The 19,121-nt window shown below is 40.0% G+C and overlaps 1 protein-coding gene across 1 annotated transcript in view; it reads left to right on the top strand.

The window, feature by feature from the left end:
• The first annotated feature begins 5,277 nt into the window (after window positions 1-5,277).
• lamc3 (laminin, gamma 3) overlaps window positions 5,278-19,121 on the top strand; it is a 71,955-nt gene continuing 58,111 nt past the window's right edge. Inside the window, exons 1-2 of the mRNA XM_088435874.1 lie at window positions 5,278-5,790; window positions 12,971-13,275. Of these exons, the coding sequence (XP_088292000.1) occupies window positions 5,418-5,790; window positions 12,971-13,275 (678 nt within the window). The 5' untranslated portion in view covers window positions 5,278-5,417. The remainder of the gene's footprint in view (window positions 5,791-12,970; window positions 13,276-19,121) is intronic.

Raw genomic sequence — 19,121 nt, 5'->3', positions numbered from 1 at the left:
GCTAGGCTATCTAGCTCAAGTCACGTCACTCAAAGGTAAATAAAATTTCATTTTTCCCTTACACATGTTTTATTTATGATGTTATTTATTTGTATATTATATACAAGTAGCACTTACAAAACTATTTTGTTTACAATTTTTAATATGGATATCCAATTTTGATGTTTTTACCTGGGGTTTAATACACATTCGCTAATTAGCATTGGTTTATATTGTGACGATTTCGCCTAACGAGCCCAAAACATGGGCAACCGTCCATACCCACCTCCGACCTTTATTGACCTTTATTGACATCACTTCTCATCATTGACCTAAAAAAATGGCTTATATTTATTTTTGAACCCTTGAAATTTTCGTTAGATTTTTCCGGCCTAGATATTTCGAAGCTCGGAGCGCTACCCCACTTTTCACTCAATATAAGCGCAGCTCTCGATGAGACAGCTTAAAAGTATTTCCGTGTTAAAAACCCCAGAAACGAAACAACAAACCATGTTTTATGTATGAAACTAGAACAAACAGCAAGGCTCAGAATTTGGATTATTTGGTGGAGTATGACGGATGCTTTTCTCTTCACGCTCTTTGCGCTACTGTGTTGTATATGAAGCATCCATTAGTGGCACCCACAGCCACCCCTCCCCCTCCCTCGCCAAAAAAACAAAGTGAGCGACCATTCATCCATTAGCTTCGGTTATGAACTCGATGGCACTACTCAAAAAACACCTACGTGGAAGAACGCGTAGGCTGGAGTGTTGTCGAGCGCTGCCTTGCCCGCTAATGATGTCACACTCGTTTGAAAGAAGAACTCAGAGAGGAACCCAGATAACATCTGGCAAACAAAGTGCATAAGGATCAACCAAACGTATGCCTGCTTTCATCTAGCTGAACGTCATGACAACGTTTTTGGAACCCGGAGACAACATTTACATTAGAAAATGAAAGAAAAAAATAACACAGTGGTTGACCCAAAAAACAAACAAAAGCAATGGTCGCTTAAAAGCACTGAAGGACCATCAAACGTCAACTAGAATATACACAGTAATGAACTTGCGTTACATAAACAATCGTATTTTGCAGTTAAAATGTTTCACACAAACAAATCACCTTCACGAGAGACTCATTAGCTCGCAAGCTAGCAAATGTGACACAATGGGTAATTAGCGTTCTTTTCAAATTAAGAACACATTAAATGGAACATGAAGCAAGTTATTACCAAAATAATGGCAGCAATAATGGCAATGGTAACTCCTGCCAAAAATTGGACACCTCTGTTTTATAAAATTTAAACAGATATACAGTCATTAATGATTTAAGTTTTGGACAGGAAAGCAGAAATGAAACAGATGATGTTGCATGATTGAGCTTCTGAATTTGGTCTATAAAAGAAGACACCACCATTTAATATGGAAGACAAATGCTTTTCGCTGGTTAGGAAAAAAAAAAGAAAAACAATCTGCTTTGGAGGGTAATTATTGCAGTGATGCTAATTTTGCTAGCCTGTCAAAGGCCTTTTGAACCCTCTGTTAGCATTAAGTTAATCATTGTTTTAGACAAACAATTTGCAAGTCTTGTTGGTTTGTTTAAAAACTAATTCCCTCATAGCGTGAAGCTTCTTTTTGGAAGATGGTCATTATTTTATAAAACCCTAATTGTTTGTCAGGTTTTCTTCTACCAATTAGCGCTTGTCCCTTCAAATTTTGCCCAGAACAAAAGAAATTGGATGCTTTTCATTATTCAAATCTCATTCCATTCATTAATTAGACATTGAATATTCATCATTTTTTATTTTATCGTAATAAAACGGTTTCCTGCGCTTCCGAAAAGCCTATCGCCTATTAGCATTAGCAGGCTAGCATGCCTTGTCATCCCGGAGTACCGCTCAGGTTGATATGTGTCCCTGCGGGCGGCGCGGCAATAAATGTAAGGTACGTATTCCATATATAATAAACGCCCGTTTGTATTGTGTCGCGCCGAGGCACGCGGTTAAAAAGCCGTGAAGTCTGGCGAGCGGCGGAGGAATTGACAGCTAACTGATGCGTCTCCTTTTTCCTTCGCAAAGCGCTAGCTTGAGCGCAGACAGCCTCGATAAATCAAGGCGATCACGCGACGGCACGTGCAAAACTTTGCCGTAAATCCCCCCTCGGATCATAAATGCGCACCTCCCGAGCGCCTCTATATGCCTTGGCTGTCTTTGTTTGCCTAGCATAATTGTATTATTTCATTTTTTTTATTTTAAACAGGTCTATGCACATCATTGCTCTCTGCGAGCGCTTATAGAGCTTTAGGGATAGCTTATGCATCTTTAAACGTTTTTACCGGCACTATTTTGTATTCAGAGTCGGTTCCTTTTTGATCATGAAAAAAGAAAAAACATGATCTTGTGTTATATAGCAGTAGAAATTCTTTCTACATGAATGACTTCAATTTTTCCATCAACAAAACATGGACAAATTACACGTACCTTAGAACTTGCTCTCATTCTCTCGGTTGTTTAATTCTCCTCAAAAAAGCTTGCGTCAAGGTTTTTGTCACTCCTGGTTGATGGAAAAACTGCAACAAGCTGTAAAAGAAGAGATTTAAATATTGTATAATCATAAAAATGTCTCATTCAAAAGCTACAGTATTTTATTAGTCTGTTTGCATAATGCTAACATATGTGAAATGTTAGCAGAGTTAATGCAGGAAAAAATAAAATATTCTCACTCGCCGTGGTGAAGAGAATAAAGATCTTTACCTGTAAGAAAATATTATATCTAAAATTATACCTTTTAACAGCCAAAGAAAAAAAATATATATCAATTGTCAACAAATGTTTACTGTACTTTTTGCAAGGTTTATAAAGGTTACAGCTTATTCTGAATCTGAAAAAAAATGCTAAAGGTGCCTCAAAAAGTACAAAAAAAAAATGTCAATCCATATTTAAACAATTTCAACCAACTAAACTGAGTGATAAAAATTTTTTATCTCAACAAATAATAAATGAAAATTGATCCGGAACATGAACACATTAATCATTATTCACATTAATCATTAAAATGTTCCTGGCTGCAATTTAAAAAGTTTACAATTTTAATTTTTTAAATATATTTTGATTACATTACATTTTGCTGGATAATCTATTTTAAATAATAGGGAAGGAATATTTATTTTTTTAATACGAAAACGAGTCGAAGTACTCCATTTAATATAGTCAGTTCAGTGCTTCAAAACATGTTTTTTTTTTCTCGTACTACTTAAATACTAAGTGTAAATGTGGTACAGGAATATAGTGTAAAAAAAAAAAAAAAAAACGTCCTCAGGTGATTAGTTGTATGGAACAGATATATAGTCATTGAATTGAAAACAAAAAGGCCTTGAAGCTGAAAAGGTACTTAATATAACTTTAGCAATTATGTGGGGAAAAATATGCTTGGAGAATAAAAATGTATTCAATTTATTTATAAAGACACAATCAGAGCACAGCCAATTCATCAGTAGCCTTGCGGACAGAAATAGAACAAGTGGGAATAAAACGGAGGGAACATCAAGAATGGAAACAAAATGGCCATCAAGCAGGGAAAAGGTACAACAACAACAAAAAAAAGACAAGTTTGCTAGGAAATTGCTTAGGAAATTGCTTGAAAGTGTACCACAGTTAGATAAAATGACCCATTTGAACAACTAGACAATTTCGGCTAGCTTAAATTAATTGTAGCTTATTTCATTTCACAAAATTGTTTGTTAAATAGTGTACAGGGCGGGAGCATATTTGTTGAAAATGGTGACAAAATGGTCAACAAGCCGTTAGCTAGCTAGCTAACTAGCTAGCTTGAGCTTATCTATCATTTTGAAGTTTTCCAAGCAGTTAGCTAACCAACTATCTAGCTTAGCAGTTACCTATCATTTTGAATTTTTCTAAGTAGTTAGCTAGCTAACTAGCTAGCATTTACCTGTCATTTTGAATTTTCCCAAACAGATGGCCACATCACACTCAGAAGATAGTAAATATCCTTTTTCGCCCCACCTTGTTCAACTTTTATCTACCACTTAGATTTTTTTAGAGTCATACCAGAAAGCCGGAGCCCGAATGCTAAGCTAACTTTTTACTGACCACTCATCCATCATGCAGAGATTGCTGATCGTTTGAATCAGGTGTGTGAGGGGAAGGATCAAAAACAGACTGGAATGTTGGTCTCAAAAACTGGATTTGATCAAACCAGGATTAAGGCCAGTGAAGGAAAGAAAAAAAGGTTTGTTGGAGTCTCATTTTAAGCTCAGAGTTCTTACTTTGAAGTCAAAAATGTGGCATTATTCTCACAATTTGGATTTTAGATTTAGAATTCTCATGTTAAAAAGTGAATTATGACTTTTTTCTAATTTAATACTCTGAATTCTTCTTTTGAAGTGAGATTTTTTTTCTCCTGAATCTCAGTGCCTTTCTCGTATTTGTCATGTGTTTTGAAGTAAGAATTTTGACTTTGTTTCTCAATATTCAGGCTCAATTCTAAAAATTATGACTATGAAGTCAGAATTCCCACTTTAACACAAGAATCACGACATCATTCTCAGAATTTTCACAATAAAATGTGAGTTCTGATTTTATTCTGAGACTTCTAACAACATTTTTCATTTTGAAGTGAGCATCCTGAGAATTCTATTGGAATTTTAATTTAATTCTCTGGATTTTGACTTTATTCTCAGAGTTATGCCTTCATTCCTAAAAGTCGCGCTTTAAAGTCAGAATTTTGCCTTGATTCTCAGTACAACGCCTGAATTGTCATAGTTCTCAGTTTTACAGTGATAATCCAGCCTAATTTTTTTCTAAGAAATTTGCAATTATTCTTGGTATTTAAAGAATTGTCATTTTTCTCAGTTTAAAGAGAGGATTCTGACTATTCTCAGAATTCTCTGTTCAAAGCGAGAATTTTGACTTTCTTCTCAATATTCTGATCATTTTCCCATAATTTTAGTCTGAAGTGAGAAATCTGACTTTTTTCGCCCTGATTTTTCGCTTAAAAGTCAGAATTCTAAGAACAAAGTCAGAATTCCCGACTTTAACGTTGGGACTTTCAGGATGGTAAATAAAAATCTGAACGTGGTGAACTTTAATGTTTCCCTCACTAACTCTAATCCTTTGCCTACGCTGAAGCCTTTGAAGTTTCTCTCGCTCCACCAGCAGATGGAGGAATGCTCCTGGTCTGACATGGTCACCCCACCCCAAACTCGGGACCCTCCTCCGACGACAGAAGTTCCCGCATGGAGCTTCACAGAGGGGGAACACATGTTGAGGCTGACGAGAGCGCGCCGGGATGATTTTGGCTGCGGGGCTCCTCTTTGTGAATTTTCATCTTTCCCATCAAAGTCGTCGGGCGTGAGAGATTTTTTTTGGGGGGGGGGCGGCGTGGATGTAGAAAGCGGACGATTGAAGCCGCCTTGTCAAAATGGATGCCCGTCTCGCCGCGTGGTTTCATCTGCTGGCCCTCCTCCGGAGTCCGGCCGGGGCCTCCATGGACTCCTGCTACGACGAGGAGACGGGCGCCCCCGGCCGCTGCCTGCCCAAGTTCCAGAACGTGGCCTTCAATCGGAGCGTGCTCGTGTCCAATCAGTGCGGGGCCGCGCCCGAGGATTATTGCATGCAGATGGGCTCGGCGGCGCGCTCCTGCCACCGCTGCGACGCCTCGGACCCGGGCTTCAGTCACGGCGCCGCCCTGCTGACCGACTTCCACAGGAACGAGGAGCCCACCTGGTGGCAGAGTCAGTCCATGTACTACGGCGTCCAATACCCGAATTCCGTCAACCTCACCCTCAGTCTCGGTAAGGCCGGTTTGCTTTTGCTAATCGAAACAGCGGCGCCGACAAACATGAAGTCTATCCGATGAATGATACTGATATTTTTAACCAAGCGTCGCCCCGCTAAATTTAATGTCAAAGTGTCTTAGGGCTCGCGATGCCAACGTCATAGATCGGTTAAGTCATGCGCTGTTTACGTAGGGTTATCGGCGCCGATATTTGGCTTTTTGACTTATGTTTCGTTTTTCTAAATCTGATGGCGAATAAAACCACAGGGAGTTGTGGTTATACTTTTTTATTACACTTTTTAAGACCATGGGAGCTACCTTAAAATTTTCTTAGAATTTTACAACAAAGGTTCAAACTCCAGTCCTGGACGGCCGGTATCCTGCATGTTTTTGAACCCTCTCTCTCAAAAACACCCGATTCAAGTGATTAGGATCATTTTCAAGCTCCTGTTAATGAACGAATCATTTGAATCAGGTGGTTTGGGGAGAGAAAACCCCGAAAACATGCAAGATACCGGCCCTCGAGGACTGGATTTTGACACCTATGGTTTAAGGCAGGGGTGTCGAACTCATATTTATCGGGGGCCGCATTGTAGTTATAATTTTTGTCAGAGGGCCGGTATAATTGTGAAATCAAATCAGTTTTAGGTGTGTTTGTCACACTTCTAACTGGTTTTGAAATAAGAGCCCGGTAAAAACTGTTCAAAAGAGACATTAGGAACATAAAATGCTGGTTATTTTTACCCCTAAATTTTTAAAACTTGCAAATTTAGTATTTTAACCAGAAATTTGAAGTTTGCTCAGGATTTCGCCATGGGCAGGATTTCGCGGGCCACATAAATTGATGTGGCGGGCCGGATCGGGCCCCCGGGCCTTGAGTTTGACACCTGTGGTTTAAGGTGTCTGACAATTACATTAAAAAGGTGGAGTTTGTATTTTTAATAATCACGCCAATATTTTCCTCTTATACCAAAATAATATTGGTATAATATAATATAAATAATATCTGATTTAGGCTTTCATGACTACTTAAAATCAACGACTCAAAACTGAGTGCTGTACTTATCTTATCACATCCCTTTAAAGAAATACTGCAGATATTTCGCAGGTCATACCGTCCGTATATAACTCGCAGACTTCAAAGCATGAGAAAAAAGTTGCGGATTATCGTCAAAAATTGCCGGTACTTACTCAACTTTTGCAAAGTACTGTTGGTCAACTTGGATAATGTTCTTTTTCTGTATGCTCTCGGGATTGAAACGGCTGTCAAACATCTTATATGCTCTCCGTCGGCCCTTTCCAAGAATAGAAAGAGAATGGCTTTCGCGCTAGTAGTGATAATAAGAAGAAGAACATAATTGAATGCAGATGGTCGTGGTTGCGCTGATGGGATTTCACGGGAAAAAGCGCGTTAGCTGGAGAGCTTTGGCTTGGTTGCCATTTTTCGTCCACTGGCATGGAAGCGTTCGGTGTACAACAGCTCGTCCAAAAAAAGACTTTGACGCGGCTTTGAGTTGGAATTTGTGAGCGTGAACCCCACCCCGCTTTTTTTTATATATATAACGCAGCGCAAGAAAAGATGAAGAAATCAGCATCACTCGGGAAATGAAACGCGACAATTCCCCGACGAAGAGGCCAAGCGTGCGCGCATCAAGCTCATCTTTTGTTCCCCTCGCTAGAAGATGGCTGTAAAAGTGAGAATTTAATATTGCGCCGTATATCTCGACTGAGAAAGTCTAAAGCGTCGCAAAAAATAAAAGCCCGCGAGCTAGCGGGCTCTTTTTCTGCGTCGGCGGCGACACATCCCGCAGACCTCCGCCAAGGCTGGAACATGGCTGGCTTGAAATTTTAATGCGTTCATGGTGTGATCAAGGGACCAAAAAGCACTAAGATCTAGATGTCAACCTGATGGGGGTTGACAGAAATCAAAGCGTGCGGATATGTAATACAGGATTTTCCTTGTTAGCTTTTGAACGGCTGCCTAAGGTTGTATAAACTTTCGGATCGACTCGGAATCAAACCCCGCTTTGACGCGACAGCTTTTCAGATTGCTTCAATGCGCCGATAATTGATAATAGTTTTTGGAGGTGATCCATCTTCAGATTTTCAATGTTTTTTTTTCAAGAAAAATAAGATTTGCAGACGTTTAATAGAAATTGTTTGTTATTGCACAAAGTAAAGGGAGTAAAGGGATGGAAATTTAAATTTAAATTCATCAATTCATTGACACAGCAATCAACAATAAAAAAATGACAATAATAAACCTTTAGGGCTCACCAATATGTCTGATCAAACTTTTTTTTGTTTGCTAATCAGAACAGCGGCACCTACCGATGTAGCATATTTAGTGCACGTTTTTATGGAATATTAAATGTGATCGCTACAACTAACAATATTTTATTAATCGGTTAATCTGTTGATTAATTAATGAATCAGATGTATTATTATATACACATATTTATTTGTATTTATTCTATTGTATTATATACTATATATTTTGGGGGGATTATCGATTAGCTGCCGATTGATCGGTTAATCATTGCACCTCTTATATAATGTGGAAACAACAATGACATTTACTTTTCATGTGGAATCTAACATGTTGCTAACCAAAACAGCATCACCTAAAAACTAGAATTTTACTTTTTTTATTTGATCAAAACTTCATTTGGACTTTGGATCAATTGTAATGTACTTCTAAGATGTTGTCAAAAAGGCCGTCACCCATCTGCAGTTGAGTAAATAAAGCACCATGGGCTTTTTTTTTTTTTTTTGGGGCAAATCTCCTCAGTCAGTCGTTGTCACCAAGACGTGCCGCAAAGGTCCATGAAGGACGGACATGAAGCTGATAGATGGTGAAAATGTCAAGGACTTGTTATATTTTGTGTTCAGAGGGCAGGAAGTGGATTTTTTTTTTTTTTTCCCGGCAAGTTTCCAGCAGCAGGTTGCTGTTGAGGCTTTTGTTGTCTATAATTTAAGAGCGGTGCCTGTACCGGAGAAAAGCAGCGGCGCAGCTGTTGCTGAGAGAATATTTCTGATGGATGCTCTGCCCCACAAACCTGTCGGCGCTTTTACAGTCCAGCCTTTAATGCCGCCGCGCGCGAGCAAGATAGTGTGAACTTGGGCGCAGCCGTGAAAAAAGTACTTAAGGACAAGTACAGATACTTGTGTTCGGGAAAAAAAAAAAAGAAAGAAAACTGTAAAGAGAACAAAATAATAAAAATTACTCATTGAACTAATTCAGGCCAAAGTAATGAAAAAAAAAACTGATTTATTTGTGCATGCAGAATTGTGGGGAAAATGCTATTTTTAGGCATACAAATATATTTAAAATAATTTAAAACAAGTATGTGTTTGGCCAGTAAACTTGTTTGAACGTACATACAAATACATTAAATGTATGTTTGTCAGTTAAATGCTGAAAATAGCATTTTTCCCATAATGCATCAGTGATGTGCCATGTGCAAGTTTTTTAGCATTTAGCAATCTAGCCTGTTTACAAACGCAAAAAGGTGAAAGGTGTGTACAGCTCCCAGTAGGTCAATGGGAAATATGTAAACGTTTTTAAAGGGATAATAATTTAAATTTTTCATGAATAGTTTTTCCTTCAACCTCTCAAATTGTTCAGTGGGATCAGTTTTATCCATACATATGTTGGTTACATTTATTAACACCCACAAAAAATTGAAAAATGGTATGGTCTGTCTTTGTAGTGACGTGATGACGACACTTTAAGGCGTAGTCATTAACTGGTCTCTACCGCCACCTTCTGTCTTGAGGTGAAACAAGAGTCAACAAAGAATTTTCTGTTTGTTTACAAAGTCTGACCGTCGCTCAACGGAACCTAGCAAAAATTGCAGGAAAATCAATGTCATAAATCCTTTTAAAATGCATCTCAAAAATTGTGATTATAATGGTTTTATATGGTCCAAAATTGGTACAGGGATTATTTTTGTATACAAAATCTTGCACGTCCAGCTGCAGTCACATAGAAGTCTCAGAATCGTTGCATTTTGAAATCTTACATGTTTTAATCATCTGCAGGAAATTTCAGCTCCCTCGTGGATTTTTTTCCCATTGATTATTTTATGAAGTCATAAAAAAATTAAAGAAATGTCCATAATTTGTACCATAATGCCACAAGGGATAAGCAAAACAGTCATCTACATCTCAAAGAAGAGAGAAAATGAGCTGAATTTGAAAATCCCGTTCCGCATCTGGATGTTGGCGTCGGAGTCTGGACACATTTGTTGTCTTTTGCTTCTCCTATCTAAACACGTGCTCACATGGAGGAAAGCTAGGATGACAAACATGGCGGCGGGAGTCTGGAGGCAAGCAAAATAAAACGAGGGAGGAGGAAACGGCGGGGGGCCTTAGAAGGAAAAAAACGCCGGTTAAGAATCGGGGTCAGCGTTTTTTTTCCCCCCCGCCAAAAGAAACACTCGCATCCTTGAAGTCAGCAGCTGGTTCTCATTGGGCCCAGTCAAAAAACACCAACATCCTGACTCACATCTAAAGTCACAAACGTTTAGTCCACGCCCACTCGCCAACAGTTTAGTCTGGACGAGAATGTCCACGAGGTCAAAACGTTCCCAGACTGCCCTGTAATAGCCCCCAGATAAATGAAGATGAATAGATAGACTTTACGGGAGCCACTCAAGTGGATTTCCCAAAAAGCCCCAAAGGCCCGGGCGATTATCTTTGAAGGATTATTTCTCCACCGCCCAAGCGCTGACTTTAATTGAGATCAGGACTGTGGATTTTCCAGGTAGCTCAGGTCAGATCTGTACCGCAGGTATGAAGTCTTGGGATTAAATCGAAACTCTCGGCACGGTGTCGGCGGCTCTTTAAAGTGCCTGTAAAGTGAAAATACGTTTGACGGAGAACGCCGCGCGACCGGAAAAATCGTCCACGCGTGTCAAAAAATGACAGCAATAGAAAGCTACTGTAAAATAAATAACTTTTTGCGGCTAAAGCATTACATTTTAACGACCTTAAAAGATAAACAAATGGCAGTCAGGTGAATAATGTTAGCTAGCTACACGCTATAAAAATTACTTGCGACGCTACGTACGTACAAAACAAATACGACTCGGTAAGTTTGAATGTATTTGCATGTATTTGTTTTGTACGTACGTAGCGTCGCAAGTCATTTTTATAGCGTGTAGCTAGCTAACATTATTCACCTAAATGCCATTTGTTTATCTTTCGGAGTAAGGGGTAAGTTTGAATGTATTTGCAAGTACATTCAAACGAATTCGTCAAGTAACTTCAAATGTACTTGCAAATACATTCAAACTTACTGAACCATATTTGTGTCGTACGTGCATAGCGTACATGTTTTTTTTGCGTTGTCCGCTATCCGTTTCCCTCCAGAATTTTACAATGTTAAAAAATAATCCAACCGCTGATTAGTGATGAGTACACCACGCTTCCCAAATTGACAAAGGCATAAACTGTAAATCTCGAGCTCTAATCAGTTAACCAGTTTCAATTCGCCACTTGAAAAAAAATAAATAAATCAAATAAATAAATAAACGCCAGATTTTGACAGATTTAATAATCACGACTCTCGCAGTAGCTCCAGTCAATAGTCATTTATTTTCAGCACCAGTTGCAATTTTCCATCACTTCCCTTCCTGGTTGGTAACCATCGATCGTCTCTCCGCGTTCCATATTAGCGACTGTAGCTACAGCAACGCCGCATGAGCTGTAATAAACTCCCCCAATGTGTGCCCTGGCCGCCCGTCAAAATCACGAATCATTAAACATAGAATCCACGAAATTACAAAAAAATATCCATTGCGGATGCAACTTTGCTTTTCATCCCCGCTGGCAGTTGTGGGGAGGGCTCATCTCGCACCAGCGTGATGAGTTGCGCCTCGGTGCCGGCAGGACCGCGGTCACCTCATGCGGAGAGTAAATGAAAGTTTAACGATCTTTTGGCTCGGAGAGGAAAGAAACCATTACGAAAACAAGAGCGTTTGCGATACCTGGGGGGGGAATGAGACGGGCCCCTCGGTACGAGGGCGCGGGGAGACGTTGTGGCTAATGATGTAGGACAAATTTCCCGACAGACGAGAGAGGACAATACACACGCGAGCCGCGGCGCGATGACGAGCGTCGTATGTCTTTGATTAGCGGGCCGCTTGATTGGCGACAGCTGACTGCGCCGAGCTTGTTTCGAGAGTCGGCGGCCGAGCTTCGGTGGAAATGAGGAAGGAAAAATGCGACGCTCTTGTGCGGGAGTGAAGTGTCCTCGTTTTGCGTGGAGAGCCCACGAGTGGATGGCATCTTCAATCAACAATAGCCCCCTTTCACGCCACCTGTAACAGTCGGCCTTTTTATGCCGTTTTTGTCGTCTTTTCCGATTCATTAGAATTTGAGCTTGAATTAGAAAGAAAATACGGCCAACGTTGTACATATTCACATAAAAACACCTATGTAACATTCCACTTTGGGCTGTCGTGTCTGACGTTCGCGTTGTTAGCACGTCGTTAGTAATGACATCACACAGGAAGCTCTTGGCATGACCCCAAACTAAACTCAAGTAAACTTACATGCTTAAAATAATCCAAATGATAAATATTATTCCTCCTGTGGACTTGTAAATGATTCCCGCATCATTGGAAATGTAAGATAAAAATGTACAAATTAAACGTCCTAAAAAGGTGTCGCTCTCTCTCTCTCTGCACTCAACACACCAGCACCATCTCAAGGCAAAAAAGTGAACTGCAATCATATTGTCAACTTGTACAATATAAATGATTACTTTAAATGCTTTAGGAGCCTTTTTTTTTTTTATCTTGTCAACCCTTTTTTTTCGTTTACCCTAATCTACACACACATATAAATATATATATATATATATATATATATATATATATATATATATATATATATATATATATATATATATATATATATATTGGTGATGTGCTATGAGATTGTTTTCTTTTATGTGCCTGGGCTCAATAAAGATCGGGAAACACAGGCGGGCTGAGACTGTCCTGCGGGGACGACATGTGTTTACCCTGCACATAAGCACGGGAAATTCATAAACCCACCCGCCGTCTGTTTTTGTTTGCTCTGTTGCAATTTAGTCCGCTTGGTTTCCTTTTGCCCCGGGGCCCAAATAGCACATCATTGAAAAAAAATATATATTTGCGTGTAACTGAGACGCTTTCGCTCAACAGGGAAGGCCTTCGAGATAACTTACATCCGTCTGAAATTCTACACCAGTCGGCCCGAGAGCTTCGCCATCTACAGGCGAACCAACGCGGACGGACCCTGGCTGCCTTATCAGTTCTACAGCGCCTCCTGCAGGGAGACCTACGGCAAGGACGTCAACGGTTTCCTGCGGCTGGGGGACGACGAGAGGACGGCGCTGTGCACCGACGAGTTCAGCGACATCGCCCCGCTCACGGGCGGAAACGTGGCCTTCTCCACGCTGGAGGGACGGCCCGGCGCCTACAACTTTGACCAGAGTCTCGTGTTGCAGGTCAGTTTTAGCTTGCCAATGGCTTTTCCCATTATGTGTTAGCATTAAGCTAGCTGAATTTAAAACTTTGATTTTGCTTGATAGAAACAATGTTTTTTCAGGGCTGATACAGATTACTGGTAGTCAAGCACGCGGGTAACCGTTATTTCGAGCCGTTTCGGTAAAAGGAAAAATATTGGCGTCAAAAAACACTTAAAGGTAGGAGTTTGTATTTTACATTAACTTAAATTAGCCTTCTCCACAATGAAGGGCAGGTCTGCTCTCAACGTCCGAAGGATTTGGTCTTTAGTAAACGTCTATCCCGTAAAACGATATGACACCCCAAAATGCAAGTTTTCTATTAGTTTGGCTATGGCATTTTTCATTACGTGTTAGCATGAAGCTAGCTGACTTTAAAGTAAAATTTTGTGGTTGTTTTTTAGAGATGGATCGATACGTTTTTAGCCAGGACCTAAACCGATTTTTAGGAGGCCGATCGCCGATATTTGCAGATGACACTTTTATTGTGAAATAAACACAAAGTAAAATACAAACTCCAACTCTTAACTTTGTCGAAATATCTTTAAGTGTTTGTTTATTGAACAACATTACAGAGTTGCATGAATTTTGCAATTATTTTATAGGGATAGATCCATCATTTTTTTTCTGGGACCCATACCGATTTTTAGGTGTCAAGAGGCCGATGAATGATATTTGGAGCTGATACTTTTATTACAAAACTAAGAAAAACAAAGGGAAATACAAACTCCAACTCTCAATTTTGTTGACATGTCTTTAGGCATGAACACCATTACAAAGTTGCATGTTATTTTCTTTTTTACGATGTGTGTTTAACAACATACAAATCACAACATACATTTGAACGTCTAAATGGCACACAAATGCCTCAAAACTCAATTAAGGTTCAAAAAGTTATAAGAAAGAAAAAAAAAAAACCTTTGGTAGTTGACTTTGCCTGGTGTTAGCCTGAGAATCTTTAATGCACTTAACCTCCTGGAAAAAAAATCAGCTTTCGGACAAAGTGCAAGACGACTACGCCATTCTGAAGCATCCGCCCTCTGTAAATCTCCATGCTGCGGCTTTTCAAACCGGGCCCTCAGACCCCCGCGGAGCAGAAGACGGCAGCCTTCCTTCTGCCTGATCCTCTTTTAAGCTGGGAAAAAAGATGGAGAGGCGGCCAAGGCCCCATCATCTCCTCAGCCTTAAGCTGCGCCGGGCTGAAGAATAAAGACATCCCCCCCCACCCCCCATGGCTACAATACCAGGTCCCCCGTGTGCCCTCTGTAAGAAAAAATAGAGACCAAGTGCGCGATTGGATTATCCCGAGGCGAACTGCGTGTGGCGGCTGTCAAGTGCCAAGTGGCGTGGACGCATGAAATCTGTACATAGAAGTGGATTTGCAAGTCCGGGGATCATACATTCGCCCCCGCGAGAATAAATTAATCGACGCAATTGCACATTCCGGGCTCCTTTAAATTCCATTACTATGGAACGGCATTTGAATTAAGCGGTTGCAATGTGCTGTGGGATATCAGCATCTCGATGAAGCGTTCCAGTCTGAAAATTGAAATATTTCAAATCAAACTGTTTTTTGACAACAAACTTATCGCCCTGTAGTTTTTTTTGTGTTTGAGTATTTTATCTATCTATCTATCTATCTATCTATCTATCTATCTATCTATCTATCTATCTATCTATCTATCTATCTATCTATCTATCAGCTAGCTAACTATCTAGCTGCATGAGTATCAGCTAGCTATTGGTCGAGCTACTGTATATTCAATACCTATCAAGCTTGCTAGTTGCATGGGTACCAGCTAGCTAGTTACTGTATCAAACTACTGTATTTAAAGGATCTATCTAGCTGACTAGCTATCTAGCTATCTATTTATCTATCTAGCTAGCTATCTATCTATCAACAACCTCGCTAGCTGCATGAGTAGCAGCTAACAAGCTATCTAGCTACTTTATTTAAATCATCTAACTAGCTAGCTATTGGTCGAGCTGCTTTATATTCAATACCTATCAAGCTAGCTAGTTATCTAGCTACTGTATTTAAAGCATCTATCTATCTATCTATCTATCTATCTATCTATCTATCTATCTATCTATCTATCTATCTATCTATCTATCTATCTATCTATCTATCTATCTATTTGTCTCTCTGTCTGTCTAGCTATCGATCTCTACTGTATTTAAAGTAGATAGCTAGAGCAACCAAGCTTGCTAACTAGCTATTTTCTATACAATGATCCCCAGATTATTCAAGCCCCGAAAATGAACCTCCTTAACTCAACTTCAAAAGTTCATCGATCCAAAATGTCACAATATGACACCAAAGCAGTTTTTGGTATGGACATGGCTTTGTAAGACATGCTAACATCTAGCTCACCACGGTGCTATCCAAAATCAATATGAAAAAAGGATTTCCCCAGTTTTTTTTTTTTTTTTCCCAAGGCATTGTCGTATATAAACGTAGCCTAACATGGCCTCAGAGGCCGAACATCGACCGAGGCCTCGGGTGTCGGTCTAAAAGGTCTTGGGATCGTTTGTTTATCTAGGGCTTTCTGGCTTGGTTGCACAGCTTTCACAACACTCGCAATAATCAGTTGGCGCCTTTGATTGGAGTGCTTAGTCCTTGTGTCAACATCTCAGTGGTTCCACCCCCATCTTGGGGATGCAGCTGAATGGCTAATCAATGAGTTCATGCTCAATCGGGGAGACAGAAGAAAGAAAACCGGGGGATGGGGGTGACCTATTCAATCAATAAAGACCTATCAGAGGCCTCCATGCATTTTTCAGTGAGTACAAATGAATTATCCATCCAGCCCCTATCTGTCGCGCTGATCCTCATTAGGGTCGCAGATGAGTTGAAGTCTATCTCGTCTGACATTGGGAGAGAGGTGAGGAAATACCCTTGACTGCTAGCTAGTCAATCGCAGAGAAATAGCCGACGAAAAGGTTCAAAAGCCTATCGAAAATACGCAGAGATGCCTTGAGACTCAAGTAACCCGGTCGGAGTTTTTTTTGCGTTAATCGCTCGAAGAGGTCTACGATTTTACGGTTTTATTTGCTAAAACAACGCGAGAGCTCCCTAACTCACCCGACGTGGCCGACTGGTAAAGTCGATAGAACATGGCAGGTTTAAATTAACAAGTAGTAGCATGCTAAGTGCTAGCACACAACAACAACAAAAACGAAAGTTTTGAGTGCCGCTATGAACTATTTTTATCCTCTGAGGTTTAAATTAACAAGTAGTAGCATGCTAAGTGCTAGCACACAACAACAACAAAAACGAAAAGTTTTGAGCGCCGATATGAACTATTTTTATCTTTCTGCGAAATCTGTTAGGCGTTGTCATCTCTATCGATATTTCTTGAGTGAAAACTGTAGTTTGCTACATTTAAGTTGGCTCGTTTGTTTCCTTGTCGAGTAGTGAACAAGTTCCGATAAATATGCAAGTGTTTTTAAACTAGAAAGAAAACCTTTTTATGGTTCGACGTGAAGATTTTGAATCCAACTTGAATATTCGAAATTTCCCCTCGAAAAATACAAATTACAGTCCGACGCAACTCAGGCATATGTACACAATTTATATTCCGGAGTGTTTTACTGTCAGAAAAGTTCCGTACTTATATGTGATGCGTTTTCATAAAATCCGACTGAAAATTAACACTTAATTACCTTTAAAATTACCGCGAAAAATTTACAATGAATGAAGGCAGCTCAAAATTCAAATGCCTAATTTGGAGTATCATCTTCGAATCATTTTCATACACTTGAGTTCCCGTTTGGAACCCATGCGAAATGAAAATTGTGACCTCGAGGAGGTTGTTTTTAGAGAAATCGCAAGAGGAAATACATATTTTGTTCAATAACGCAAAATTAATCTCCATGACATAACCCTTGTTTTGAGAGAAGCCGTCATATTCTTTTGGGGTCAAACAAAATGATGTTCATTAAATATAGTCTTTACCTTTAAACACCTAACGTACGAGTATAACATAATCGTATCCAGCCGGTCTGACCGCCAATATATATTTCCTGAATCAAATCAAAACCTGTGTATCTCGATTTGTGGATCCATCGGCCTCAGGTCTAAGGTTCCAAACCCTCCCAAGCCCACACAGGAAAACTGAAAAATTCAAACCCCCAACCTCACCACTGTGATGCTAATGTGCTAACCGCTGTTCAACGATCATCTTCCAGATGTCCCAAAAAGTCTCCCTCGTTTGCGTTGTTCCATTGCCTCGTTTTCACCGTAGGAGTTCCGATTTCATTTCGGATAAATTCAACCTTAAATCGCTCTTGTTTGGTGACAAATGGCCCCGTAGCTCATTCCCGGTTGGCCCCGCGAGGAAATTGCACTTCCTCTCTCGTCGCATGCTGGAAAGCTGTCGGCGTAACTGCCGAGAATACTGCAATCTCTAATTAACCTGCGAGCCTTTTAATGTTTTCGTTTCCATTGTGAACGCCGCGTAATTGACTGGGCTCCTTCGGGTGGGCGGGAGATCAGCGCGGAAGGCTTACTTACATTAAAACGCGCCCACTAATGGTGCTGCTGGCTGTATTTCTATATGCACCCATCGACCCGCAGATTATAAAGCCGCACGGGATCAATAAGAGGTACGCATACATAGATTGGGCGGCAAATCTCTCGGCCGTGCCTGCCCGACGCCTCCTTCTTTTACAACAAGATAAGGGGGCTCATTGTCGCCTCTGATCCAATCTCCTACTGGATTAAAAAACAGATCTGATTTACCCTTTTTTTTTTTACCCCTTTTCCGTATTTTGATCATGCAGTTTGAACTTTAACATGTTGTCGCCGTCTGGGTGAAATTTCAGCTCCCTGGTGTCTTTTTTCAATGCTTTCCCTTTGGTGTGAAATGCTTTTGATATAAATGTCAAAGGATTGGACAAGGGTTTGAAGAGCTACCGTATTTGATAGAATACCAGGCTCACCGAATTATACGGCACCGTCTCAGCAAACAGGTATATTTTGTGAATTTTCCATTTATGGTGATGTACCTGTTTATAAGGCACAAACCGGCAAATGAGTCAGACTTTATTCACCTTCAATTTTACATTCATACACAAGGTTCACCTGATTAAAAGATGCACTATGTAATATTAAAGCTTTTTAGGTGTGCCTTATAGTCCCAAAAAATACGGAAAATGAATTATATGGAACGTATTTGTTAAGAAGCAAAATCGAGGACTGTATATGTTGTAAATAATTGAGTTGTAGGTTTTAAGATTGGTTTTGGTCTCTAATGATGTTAAGTGCAAATGTAATGGGAAAAAAACCCACAAGTCATTTTGTTCTGTTTTTGTTGTTGTTGTTGTTTTTATGACGAATCTTTGATATTTTTAATCTTGGTCTTGTCTGGATCTCGTCCCTCAAGAGTCTTGGTCTTGTCTTGGTCTTGATATTTTCTAGTGTCGATAATGCCTCGGTTGTTGTGACTAGCGTAATTAGCATAACAGAGACTGCTAATTAGCATAGTAGCCACTTTCTAAAGTCACAGCCTGAAAACCAAACCGCCATCATTTGGTTTTTAGAAGACATCTTCCAACATGTAAGAAAAAAAAATCCCTATGTAGTCTTTCAAAAACTTAGCAAAAACATAATGGCTAGCTTGCTAACTCGCTTCGATTCTGCAATATGATTTCAGTGTGAAAACAGCGCATCTTTGCCATTAATGTGAGCAGCACAAAAGTCGTTTCATTAGTCACTCCCTAATGACCACATTAACTGTCTACTTTTAAATGAACGTACCTGTTAAAAAGCAAATTACGGCCGGCGTTCCGTCTCCCTTGAAAGCAATTTACCTTGCGCGGCCTCT

This window comes from Hippichthys cyanospilos, chromosome 15, assembly GCF_059441005.1.
Source record: "Hippichthys cyanospilos isolate Australia breed blue-spotted pipefish chromosome 15, RoL_Hcya_1.0, whole genome shotgun sequence".
Lineage (NCBI taxonomy): Eukaryota > Metazoa > Chordata > Actinopteri > Syngnathiformes > Syngnathidae > Hippichthys > Hippichthys cyanospilos.
The sequence above is the reverse complement of the archived record's forward strand: the minus strand, read 5'-3'. Positions and strand labels throughout refer to the sequence as shown.